We start from the raw sequence: 13165 nt of genomic DNA on the forward strand, positions 1-13165 counted from the left end.
AAATTTAATTTTTTAAGTGATTATTGTTTGTGTCCTGTTCTCTAGACACTAAATAATTGCTGCCAAAAATATTGAAAGGGACTGCTAACTGCTACTCACTCAGTTTTTTTTTTTTTTTTGGGGGGGGGGTTTGCAATTGAGGAATAATGCAACTTACAGTTATGTCTTGTCAAAGCAATTTATCTAACACCTGTGATAGCACGCATAATTCACTGCGGCACAGAGCATGTGTGCAAAGGAGAGATTCTTTTTTATTACTCCTCCATCACCTCCCTGCTTACAATCATAGCATTCACATATTAGCAGCCACATAAAACAAATCAATTCAAGTTTTTTCAATTTATGAGTGTTCAACAGATTTGATTGATGGCTCTGAAGTAATATGTAATCTCATGGTTCCTATGAAAATATTTACTTCGAGTGGTAAGCATCACAGAGATATTAAGGAGTCAGTTCAATTACTGTAAAACAAGGAATGTTTGCGTACATTTTAATTTCGCAAATTTTGCGAGAGCCAAGATTCGTGAAATCAAAATGCATTTGAAAGTTCTTGTCTACACTATACGCATTGAATGTTAAGGCAACTCTCAAAAATTTCATGCCGCGAAAAAGGATGTCGCCTCCAATCGGCGAAAATTTCATGCCGTGAAAATATCATGATTTACAGCCTTGCTCAGTGCTTGAGTTGGGTAAATACAACCTTGAAGGCAGAAATGTATGGAAAACAAATGCACTTTCAATACTCTGAAGTCTTGCTGCAACATAGGTAAACATCCTTGTTGCAACCCGTAACTTAATCACTTCAACCATAAAATGTTCCTGGTCAGCAGTCATTACAAATGATTATCTGATCATCACTGTTTGCCAGTACTAATGGGAATGATTTTTTTCCCCTTAAATTTCGCTCACATTGCAGGTCAAAACAGGCGACCAACAGCACATTAGGAAGCTGCAAGCATGAGATACACACACACACACACCTACCCCCCCCCCCCCATACTTCTAGAGTATCTGCATGCGACACATTGATTCACAAGTGCAAGTTAATAACACAAACAACTGAACCACAAAGGCAATAATATGGAGCATCCTTCTTGGTCCAAGATACAATAAATGGAACAGTCGGCTCACAGGTCAAGATCTAGTTTGTTAAGTTTTTTGTTTATTTGTTTACATTTCCTCAAACATTCATTCATGTACAAACATAGGCAATAAGGTAAGCATAACAAAATATACAAATGGAACAAATTCATAATCAGCGTACACATGTGGGCTCACTCTTTGCAAACCAGCAGTTTTTTTCTCACTATCTCTATAGAACTCTCCAAAGCATTGCTGACTCCCTAGAAAGTCACAGCTGTATGTAAACCACTAAGCAGAGTTTTCGTTGACCATTCCCTTTGACCATTCCCCTTCCCCTGCTTTGCACTGTTAGGTATGGCAGCACATACACATTCACAAAATATTTGCAACAAATTCACGTTCTGTGTTTGAAAACTGTCACGTCATTTATGAGTAATATCTGCATCAGTTATTCAACTAAAAACATGTAGCAACCTTTAAGCAAGTTCTGCATCACAGATTTTCTACATAAATGTAGGAACACATTTTGCAAAATGAAACGGCGGCCTTCACAACCTTATAGAGTCAAGCATTTAACTGAAACACATGCAATGCCCAAGCAAGATTTCAACTGAAGGCATTTTATCTTTAAAACTGAGCAAAACAGCTGGCAAAGAAACTGCCCACTCCATGAATAGACAGACATTTCTTTTAGATCATAATCACAATAGCATTACAAGACCAAAAATATTATTTAACTATCCATATATCATCAAAACACATTGGTAACGCCTTGTCTTACATACATTTTTGTAATCTCTTCACATTTTCCTTCGAGATTTGATCAAAATACTACACTAACTCTTGCAAAACAATGCCTTCCATGTACAAAAGTAAAATATTCTGACACGTGTAGAAAAGAAAATATAGTTACACAGCATGTTGAGTACCTTGCCCAGCACAATATGATGAATGTCTTAAGCCTAAAGCATTTTCAATGCACGGTGTCCTTTACATATGTACAACTTGTGATATAAACTTTGGCAATTGCGCAGTAGCCTTGTAAGCAATTTACTCTACATCGTATTTGAATGAGAAACAATGTGCAACAATACAAATCATGCAAGTGAATTTAATCTACCACAACTATGGAAACAACACACCAAAATATGTCCTTTTGCTGCTGTCTACATATCGATGACAATGTTTTCTATTCTACAGTCTTGGGGGGGGGGGGGTCTGTAACTCTTTAAGCAACCAAATCATGGGGGGATATCCTACTCTACGGTTTTACTGTCAGTTACATGTTTTGTTTTATTTTTTATATTCTTGTGTATCGTATATCCTCCTCACATGAAATTACAGGGCTATGCAATGTTGTTTAGAACCACCCGCTTCTGCTCTTGGCAGCACTGTTGGTGTTGCATATCCGTTTTGGCAAGGTGGTCAGTCGGGAATAATGTTTGGTAAACTACAGCTTGTGAATAATCCGGCCTAGAATTCATTCAGCTCGGCCAACCTGAGCCATCTATACACATATATACTTGGTGTGCTAAAAAGAGCTGTAGCTCTCGAGAAATTTAACTTTTGGGATAATGTGTTTTTCTTGCTCTTGGTACATGTACAAATTTCTCAGTGATTAGCATTGCACTTTGGTGTATGCATTGTGTGCAAATAGATCCACTCTGAAAGATTTGGTGAGTTGACCACAGGATGTTTTATTCTTGATGACACATGATGCTGCATATTGTCAAGGGATCCAATTGCCTGTGAAAAAAGGAAATATTAATGAGAATTTGCCTGTTTGATATTTAAATTGTAGTTTATGAGGAAGGCACAGGAAGAGACGATGATGCATAAGAGCTATGATAAGACACTCTTACACATTGTAGTCTCTTTCAAAACTTCCACCATAAGTGGACATTTAGGACTTGGTGTGGGAAATGACAATCTGCGACAGGTAACAACTTATCCAATGATGCAAACAATGCATCATGAGGGAGTCTATCATATCATACGTCTACTGTAAACGTGAAAAGTTTCACGCATTTCACGCAACCAGAAACTAAAAAGCTTGCTATATTGTTAAAGTTACAGTAAATGATGTCTTGATTCCGCAGAATCAAAAACCTGCAAAATTCATCTTACCAAGCTGAGGATGGAAAATTACTCGAGCGAAAATATCCACATGTACAGTATTTCCCTCTGAGCTTGTTTCACTGTGTGATTGTGTGATTGTGTGTGTGTGTGTGTGGGGGGGGGGGGGGGGCAGCAAACCATTCTGGGCTGTTAGGCAGCTCTCATTGTGGGTCAAGTCCTGCTTCTGTGAAGCGACATCCCTACACCGTTTCATTGACTTGCTCTTTCATGATTATTGAGTAATCTAATCAACTCTAAAGGCATGTATAACAGCAATTCCACCAAGGACAACTTTGCAGATAGCAGTCATCTTGCTTTCATCCACAGACCTACAAAAATGCAGCACCCAATATCAGCTGAAGCAGTTCACTTCCAAAGTATAAACATCCAAAAGTTTCCAATGATATAAACTTTCAGGCTGTACAGAATCACTATTCCTACAGCTCACATCAGGATTCAAACTGACAATATATACAAAAACATTTTGGGAAAATCTAAACCAATTAACACTTGTTGAAAATATCCATGGGTAACTACACCACAGAAGGAAAAGCTAACAAAACGACTAACTGACAAAATTCAGTGGAAGGCATCCACACATGTTAATGAATACCTTACAAAAGGGAAACTATGTTTGGACTCCTCATGGATTCTAAGGGGGAAAGCATCTTCATAATCCTGGCACAAGGTTGTTTCTGAAAGATCTACGTGTGGTACTTGGAGAGTACCTCGACACTTCTGACAGTACTGGTAAATCAATAGTTAAAATACTTACTCATTTATTTACACACACAATTCGAGGATATATAAACTCAGTTGTCACAATACTTATAAGCACACAGTATAACGGGACTGTTAGAAATGGACAGAAAGTACAACAACGAAAGTCTCACACATGAATCAACAGAATGTCATCAACCTACCCATGCTACAGACTGAAATGAGTGGTCATTATGGATCTGCTCTACATTCTATACTGCTTGAATACAGTCAAAATCCTCTGTCCATTACATTGCAGTTGAGGTGGCATAGAACCAATGAATTTAACCGCTCCTTCATCACATACTGCCTACCAAATATGTTTGTGATTTGGGTCTTCATGAGGACATCCCAAGATCTTGCACTGTATGCCTCTCTCCACCCTCCCCCCCCCCCCCAAAAAAAAAAAAAACAAAGCCCCCAAACCGGCAACCTATCGCTCGGATGCTACTGAGCATCTGAGAAACTAGAGGATGCCCCATTATGTCAAGCTGCTTTGGAAAAGATCTTTTCATTTTTTCAAAAGTTATTTACACATTTTTGGTTACTTACCAGAGGGAATTTACAAGTGTGCATTGATTTTAAAGACAATGCCATGTGGTGACTATAGTTTGGCCTTGATTTCAGACCACTCAAAGAGATTCAATGTTCCTGTTACTGAACACACCTGTGTGTTTCATCCAAAATTAATTTATAATTTACTCAAGTCACAAAGTGTTGCATTGATTGCTTGCATTGATTGCTTTGCTCGATGCGTGGATATACTCTCCCACAGGTACAATGTAAGAAGATTTACCATACACTGAAAAGAATCTAAATGCTTGATCTTGGAGGGGGGGGGGGGGGAAGAAAAATGCACCCCAGCAATGGCCTTGCACCTCCCTTGGTGCATGTGGGTTTGAGTGCCGCCAACTCTCAAACATCTATGAATGTCATACTGCATTAAAAGGAGACTAGCACCTTGAACAAAAGTAACTGAAAAATGAGATAAATACACTGACATCATCTGAGGCACAACAGTCATCTACACATAAGTGAAAAAAAAAACCACAACAAAACAAACGCTGCTTCGCTGTGAATGTCTACGGAAGCAATGAACAATTTTGAACCGAACTCGACAGAATTTAAGATGGTAAGTTTTTTGCGAGAGGGAGGATTGCCTATCCTGGCTCTGTACTATACTGGATAATACTATTCACAAAACATTCCAGTTGGGTATCTATCTGCAAGTTTACAAATAAGCTACACTACAAAACAACATTTTTATTTATTTATTTGTTTTTTTTGTTTTACTTGTACAATACTGTATCTTAAAGTGGTGAAACGGACTGATAATATTGCTCGAAAATAAAATCCACTTGATGAAACACATAATAACATTTCAGTGTTCTCGGACAGCCATATTTTTGTACAAAAAAACTTAAGATATAAAATGAATACATACGACTTAATTCAATCAAATTTGTTCAGACCCAGTATGAGAGGCTCAAATCTGCCTGACTCTTGCTTTATAAAGATAAGAAAATATATGCCCCTGACACCAGCAGTGACACCAATGGTTTATCACCTGATAGCATATTCAGCATCATCTGACTTATTTGATGAGTAAATATTACACATATTCTTGATGCAAGACAAGCATTAGATTTAATTTATTTAATCTTTAGTATATATTTGTTTTCAAATCAACGTATCACCGGACTGATATGATCATGACACCGATACCCCTTCATCTCTTCATGGATCAAAAATAATCCACCTACATTTCTCAACTCTTAGAGTTGGGTTTCGTTCCGAAAGCTGCAGCGCTCTCGATCTGAAAACTGGAAATAATCAGTGCTACGCATCCACAGAATTTGGCAACAAAAGTACATCTACACTGGCAACAGCAGAACTTTGCACTGACCCTGAGCTTTGTAAGTCGTTGCAAATCGTCTGAGATGAGTTCAATCTAATACTTGCACATTTCTTTTGATTTACATTAACAATACAAGTGCATCCTGGAGGTACGGCCTCATCCCCTCCCCAACCCCAGTGCAATCTGACCATTATTGTGATAAGCGCTCAACAAATATGTTATGGTTTATCATATCCTAAAAGTGCCACAATAAATTGATGAACTCCAAATTCCAGTGATAAATCGTATGATTCTGCATCTGTGTCTGTACAAAATATCATCAAAAGATGTTGACCTAGTTTCAATGCCTGGTGCCGTGACAACCCTGATGTGAACAAACCCCGATGACAAATACGGCAATCATGCAGCCAAAAATTGACTTTATGTGTTGATTATGTTCAACGCAGCAAAGCAAAGATACGCCAAGTGACAAAATCATGCTGTCACCTATCTATGTATACAGAGACAGTCTGGATGAATTCTTCACTCATTCATGCATTGATTCTCACTGGGGGGAAAAAAAGCGCATGCTCTGCCAAGTCTCCACTGGCAAGGCTCTTCCCTCCAAAAACAATCCTCCACATCCTTTGAAGCTGAATGTGCTGCCAGATGGCAATACTTGAAATGGGTGTTGTCACATGGGACTCTCTTCAAATCTCTTCTCTTTCCGCTCTCTCTCTCTCTCCCTCTCTTCAATTCCTCTCACGACAGTTTATCTTTGGAGACTCCTGTAGGGATTCCAGCTGGCAGGGTCCTCCCTGAAGCTCGCCTCCTTCTCCTACAAGATGCCTTCTCTCCTTTCCTCTCATCACTGCTCCTCGCCAGTTTTCGACGAGGCAAAATGTTCAACAGAGTCTCTGGCATACAAGTTTGCACAAACCCCAAGTTTGTCCCTGGCAGTCGTCTATCATTGAGTGCAATGTCTTTCTTTTTTTTCTCCTCCATCTCATCTTGAAGCGACACTCTCTGTCTCCCAGTGCCACTCAAGGGTGGGATGATATGTTTGTAACACCTCCTAATCCTGCATCTCCTCTGGCATGTCGTGGGGATTGATGATGCCTGGAACGGATAGCTGGATCTTCCTCTTTTCCTCCTCGGCGTGCTTGAGGTCTGCCTCCCTCTCTTCCAGGAAGAGGTCGCTTGTGTCATCCCCAGCTACCTCCTGGTGGTCAACAAGGAAGAGAGAAGAGTAGGTAGATGAGTTACTACAAAGGCTACTTCAAGGTGCTATGCCACATTATTCATTACATCACATCAGAGCATGTACTTTAATGTTTTTATCATATTAGAAGCCCTTATGCATCATTTCATCCTAGAGCTGCTTTTTTCCCCTCCCTCCCCCCCCCCCTTTTTTTTTTTTGGGGGGGGGATATTTTCACTCTATCTCATCAAAAACAAAGGAACTGTTTGTGACATATATACATTAAAAACAAAGTGATTCTTACATACCCCCATACACACAATGTGTGGGTGGGGTATAAATATGTGCCATTCATAATATGTAACATCACAATGGAGTACAGAAAAGTGGCTATGTATCTCACATAGGATCTCTCATCACTTCCATCAAGGTTATGCTATTTCTGGCATCTGTTTTGTTTGTTTGTTTGTTTTGTTTTATTGCAAAGTTATAAAATTGATTTTGATGACAATTTCAGGATAGGTCTCTTGCAGTAAGAGAGACATGCCATTACTTTCAAATGGTGATACAGATCATGATCTGGATCTATGATCCCTCAGAAGGATACACTCATTTTCACAGCATTAGCAACCAACCTTACAGTCTTGGTGGAAGTTTGCCCCTTCAAATAATTCAAGTGTTCATATTGACAAAACTGCAATGCATGGAGTTCAACTGCCAGCAAAGAAGACATGCACTCAAACACCTTACCTTTATCTGGACCAGGAAGTCTCTCAGATGTTCCTTGAAAGCAGGTATGTCCTGGTTTAAGCTGAAGAGGCCTGTCACAAACAGCTTGATCTGAGGTCTGTAGAATTAGATAAGGTGAAAAGATCTCTGGTCTGAAATATTTTCACTCTATAAACTTCTGATACATTCGAAACATTCATTCTTTTATTCGTTCAATTAAATTTATTTCCTTCTAATTTCACACCCTCATACCACAGACATTATAGCATGAACCCAATAACAAGTTTAGTGTCAAGAGAGAAAAATGCTTCTCTGCTTACTTTCAAAGCCATTTCTACCTCCCGTGAAATATCTCTCTAGTGTGACAGATGAGCACTGAGCAAATGTTTGAGCCTCTTTCTGTATGAAGGAACAGATTTATAACAAATTTCACAGGGATTCTAACAGCAGACTGATCAAACCCTTTCACCACACACAATATTTCAGAACCATACCAATTCATTGAGCTGTCTCTAACACAGCACAACATCATCAAAGTTCAGTAATATTACGATGGTATCTCCTTTTCTTTTCTTTTCTTCTCTTACTCTCAGTCTGTATATTTCTTATCCACTTGTCACACAGGGACCTGTATGTTTACATGCACTGCTTATCTCATTTCCCCCTAACCAATACCCTACATACTTTTACTTCCCACTTTAAGTTTTAGGTTGGATAAAAATAAAAGAACCCAGTCATGTCATTCATCTTTTGTTATCTCTGTTTGCCGATGAATCACATAATGTTTATCAACGAATCTGCCACTTGAATGCAACTTATACAGACATTTAATCTGCACAATCAGTAATGAGACATGCTTCAAACTGACTTTCATCCCTGGGGGGTGAGGGGTAATGTTACTCACGCCTGCAGGTGGGGGAAGGCTGCCTTGAGAAGGCCGGCGGTGAAATCCTTGATGTAGAGCTCATTCGTTCGTTCTCCTTGGGAGGCATTCAGTGGCTTGGTGATCTTGTTGTTTTCCACAATGCTGAACATGTAGGCGAGGATAGTCGCGTGCAGGGTCAGGCCTGTGGAGCAAGATTGTGAACAGGTTGGCAAATAAATGCAACTTTTCAACTACAACAACAAAAAGGAAGTTTTGAATGAATCAATGACAGTAACTAGATGCTGACAAATTTCATGCAGTGAAACGAACAGCATGTTGATCAGGGATGTACAATTTCTGTGTGAAAGGCATACTCATAACACAAGGTATGCATGACATTGAAAAATACTGGATGTTGACCCCAACCTTTCATACACGAAATCTGACTTAATCACAACAACAGACCAAGACCATAGAGTTCTCATGAAAACTCTGGGATCCAGTATGTTTTAACCCTACATTAGGAGGCTGTCTGTTCGCATTTTCTTTTCAATGGCAAATCAACAGTTTTCATTACTGTTTAGCATGCCTTGATGTCGTACAATGGCATTCCTAGACACATTTGCCCTCCTTCCACTCCCCCCGAGATCACATTGTGGGCATGCAACGGATGCTGCCACTGAGTCAGCTGATTCAATTTTCTCCGCCAAGTTTCTTGTGGTGTGACACTCTCATTGGCGGCGACACAACATGGCCCTGACTCATATCCCAGGAGAACCTCGACAGCTGGCGGGACCTCTCACCTGCAGTGTGCGACGTGTCGGTTACCACGGAGAGGACATGTTGTAGGATGTCCGTGTAGTATGTCTGGTAGAAGCTTTGGGCCACTGAGCTGTCCTGCCACACGTTTTGTAACAGCCCATACAGAATGGATAAACCTGGTGGAGAACGCACATGAAAAGTATTTTGAAGCATTTAAATTTTGTGTTGATGCCACACAGATTCTCTTCGTATTAGTTTTCAGAGCAGGGCATGAACACATATTATGGAACTCTGCAAAGGACCTTTCTATCCGTTATGCTGTAGTTATTTTTTTTCTCCCCCCCCTTTTTTTTTTGAGGAGGAGATAAGTAGTAATTGCACTTTCAGAGCTCAAACTAACAAAGACTGGGCCTTGCATGTGGTAAAATTGATCACCACCTTTGATTTTCCTACTCTTTTCTCTGTTATTTTTTGTTTGATTCAGTTAATGGCATCACAAATCCTAGATCAAATGCAGAATTTCCGTATTACAAAAAAATTCTAAAATATCTTCATTCGATTCCTGTCAGCCATTTTGAGTTTTATTCATTTATATACTGCAGTGGTAGTGCATGACTTCTCTACATCTGTCTATACTCAGTATTCACACGTTCTGAGGGGTGGAACCACAATGAACTTCACTCAGCTAAAGCACAACCAAACACATAAAAAATCACATAAGCACAATAAAAGAGGGTAGTCAAACCTGTATCTGCCACATTCCTCATCGTGTGCTTCACAGCCCAGACAATGGAGTTGAGCACCAGCTTGAACTGGACGGCGGATATCTTGAGCAGGGCGGGGAAGCAGTGGCTGCTGACAGCCTGCAGGAGCAGGAAGAAGTTGGTCCTGTGCTCCGGGAACTCCTCAAAGTCCTTGTTGATCATCTCGAGGGTGCACTCGAAGACGGCGTCGAAAATCTGCGGGATCTCGGCTGTGATGGCCCCCTGGTGGAGGAAAGTCAGCGAAGAGAAGAAAGTAGTACAAAAGGCTAGATGTCCAGTTCTCCCCCAACGACACGCTCATTGCCAATCCAATTGCCGAGCAGAACTGTTTTGGGTTATCATCTATGTACTAACCCGTTGAGGACATACTGATTTTGCTTTAACATGCATTTCCCACAGACACCTGCTCAAGTGTTCTCGGGACTCGTCTTCAGTGGGTTAAAGCACCGGTAGCGTAGAAATTTAGGGGTGGCCTGATAATTTGTTCTCCAGAGTACAATTGAAAACCCTGAAGATCACTTGTTGGCAAAAAAATGTGCATCCAAAGGGTACACTTTGGTAATGGTTGACTCCAGTCGAGAAGCTTCGGCCGAGTGTGTACTTACAGAGAGATCAGTGATACAGCTGTACACAATTCATAATGGGGATTCTCAAATATGCATGAGCCAGGCCAGCCTTCTCACTCCATGGTATCCTCACATTAACAGGTCTTTGAATAATACTTGATGTTCATCATTCTTAAATGCAATGACATCCCCAGACTCAATTGCATGCACACTGTGATGCCAACAAAATAAAATAAAATAAAATAACAGGAGAATCTGTGTCTCTAAATGCTCAACTCTAATCGGCTGATGGACTGTTGCCTCTGACTGCCTGACAATCTTCGCTTTAAATGTAATAAGAGCAGTTAAGCAAATTCGTTCTTAAACTTATCTCATTATATCTGTACAATTTTCAAGAGACTTGCTAAAACATATCCTCTAAACTGAAGCACTTCCTCATGGTAGATTTAAATCAATCTACTTGGTACACAAAGCATTGCACGAAATGTACATAGACTGGCATACATTCTGAGCATTTTCCCCCTGTAAATTTCAATAATAATTTGAAGTGAAGAGAAAGGCAAACACATCCCTACATTGTAACACATGCCATGAAAAACTGAAGTTCCTCACCTCAAGCTTGTTGACAATGGTTGCCATGGTACTGAGAACTTCTGGTTCCCTGGAGTCGGGGACATTATTCCTATAGTCGATCAGCACGGCCTCCAGCAACGGTGGGATGAAATTCTCACAGACCTGGAGAGCAGAAAATATACAATCCCTGTTAATATTTGCTCATAGCAAATAATCACATACATAGAAGATATAAAAACAGTCGCAAGTTATGTCACTGTGGGGTCTAGTTGTTTTTTTTCAGCACGGAAGGCAGAAGAACATGAAATATAAATGATATGTTAATGTGACAGCTTCTGGAAAAATGACCACGGAAGGCAGAAGAACATAAAATATGATAAATGATATGTTAATATGATAGCTTCTGGAACTATGACCACAGAAGGCAGAAGAACATGAAATATGATAAATGATATGTTAATATGATAGCTTCTGGAACTATGACCACATTGAAAAAAAATTTTGCTTCTCGTTTCAGACTTGACCTCGTCTTTACACAATTTCACCCATAAATCTGATCAGTGGGAGGCCACTATTACCCTCTTGACAGGCTTCATACAAGATGAAGACACTAGGTGTGTCACGATTTATCATGAATGTTAACAGGACTTTATGTCCTCCATATGAACTGTTAAAACATCAAGTGAACAAGAGCAATGAATGTACATTGAACATAAATACCATGCTTGATCGAGTTCAGACTTTCCATCCTGACTTTGGGTGTAGAAAGTGACACCTCTCCAAACAAAGACTGTTTTTCTATCTTCTTCTGATGTACATCCGACTGGAAAGGGGTAACCGAAATGAAGAGAACGAAGTGTATTGAGAGACCGAGACACTCACCATGGAAGGGTCTGTTGACCTGCTGACCCAGCCAGAGATGAGCTTCAGGGTCTCTTTCTTGACCGTCCTCATGCTCCTGATGACCGGCTGCTTGGTGACCTGTACGCCGTTCTGCTGGATTGCCCCCGAGATGTTCTCACTCATGCACTTGTACACGTTCAGCATATCCAGGTATATTCTTCCCAGCTACACAACAGAAATAAGTGGAAGAAGCACAGATAAATAATTGACTTTTCACATTGAGGCTCTCTTAATTTGGGCAAATCTCCTCAACACCAGTGTGATGTGTTGCTTTGAGTGATTTCAAACAAATATGTGAGACAAGTTTTGAAATGTTATCACATCATAAGGAGTGGAGGAGTGAGCAATACCTCATGATTCTAAATATTAACAGCATGTAGAAGTTACTATGCCATGTGTGCTTTCAGTGGTTCAACATTGAATGCAATTACAGCAATGCGTCAAGAATCCTTTGGGGCAAAGGCATTACAAAAAAAAGAAATAGCATGAGAGTGGGAGAGTGGTATTGGGTATACAAACACAGTCAGAACTGAGGATAATGACAGAGCACTCCATAATAGTAAATAATTATTTTGGTTGACGCTTTTTACCTGGATCACAAACGGATGTCCGATGGCTTTACAGGCCCTCACATTTGTCTTGAGAATACTTCCAAGCTGTTTGACGATGTCATGGTCTTGAAGTTTGTCAACGTTCTGCACATGCATGTAGGACATAAGATGAACATGACAGAATTTGGAGTCATGAATTGGGAAATCAGTAAATGTATCCATTCACCCCTCAGACAAAACAAACCTGCCACCCATTCACTGCAAAACTTGCTCCTTTTGACTCCCATCTTTATTTTTTTCCTTGCCTTATATCAGCTGCAGGTGATTTTGCCATAAATCCACGAAAACTATCGAGGCGAGATCTCGAAGCGCACGGAGGCTCACAAATTGAAACATATCAGAGGCACCATCTTCACGGTTTGCTTCCAAATTGCGAGCATATTTCCAGTTATTT

General features: G+C 40.1%; 1 protein-coding gene across 1 annotated transcript in view; it reads right to left on the reverse strand.

The window, feature by feature from the left end:
• Positions 1–4815: 4815 nt before the first annotated feature.
• The window catches only part of LOC139718895 (exportin-1-like), a 31848-nt gene continuing 23498 nt past the window's right edge, over positions 4816–13165 (reverse strand). Inside the window, exons 16-23 of the mRNA XM_071630343.1 lie at positions 12751–12855; positions 12140–12325; positions 11297–11419; positions 10100–10340; positions 9396–9530; positions 8632–8794; positions 7749–7845; positions 4816–7019 (exon numbers count right to left, since the gene is read on the reverse strand). Coding sequence (XP_071486444.1) covers positions 6873–7019; positions 7749–7845; positions 8632–8794; positions 9396–9530; positions 10100–10340; positions 11297–11419; positions 12140–12325; positions 12751–12855 — 1197 coding nt within the window. The 3' untranslated portion in view covers positions 4816–6872. The remainder of the gene's footprint in view (positions 7020–7748; positions 7846–8631; positions 8795–9395; positions 9531–10099; positions 10341–11296; positions 11420–12139; positions 12326–12750; positions 12856–13165) is intronic.

The sequence above is a fragment of the Diadema antillarum genome, unplaced genomic scaffold, assembly GCF_040938485.1.
Source record: "Diadema antillarum isolate AM-2024a unplaced genomic scaffold, OU_Dant_1.0 scf00000101, whole genome shotgun sequence".
Taxonomy (NCBI): Eukaryota; Metazoa; Echinodermata; class Echinoidea; order Diadematoida; family Diadematidae; genus Diadema; species Diadema antillarum.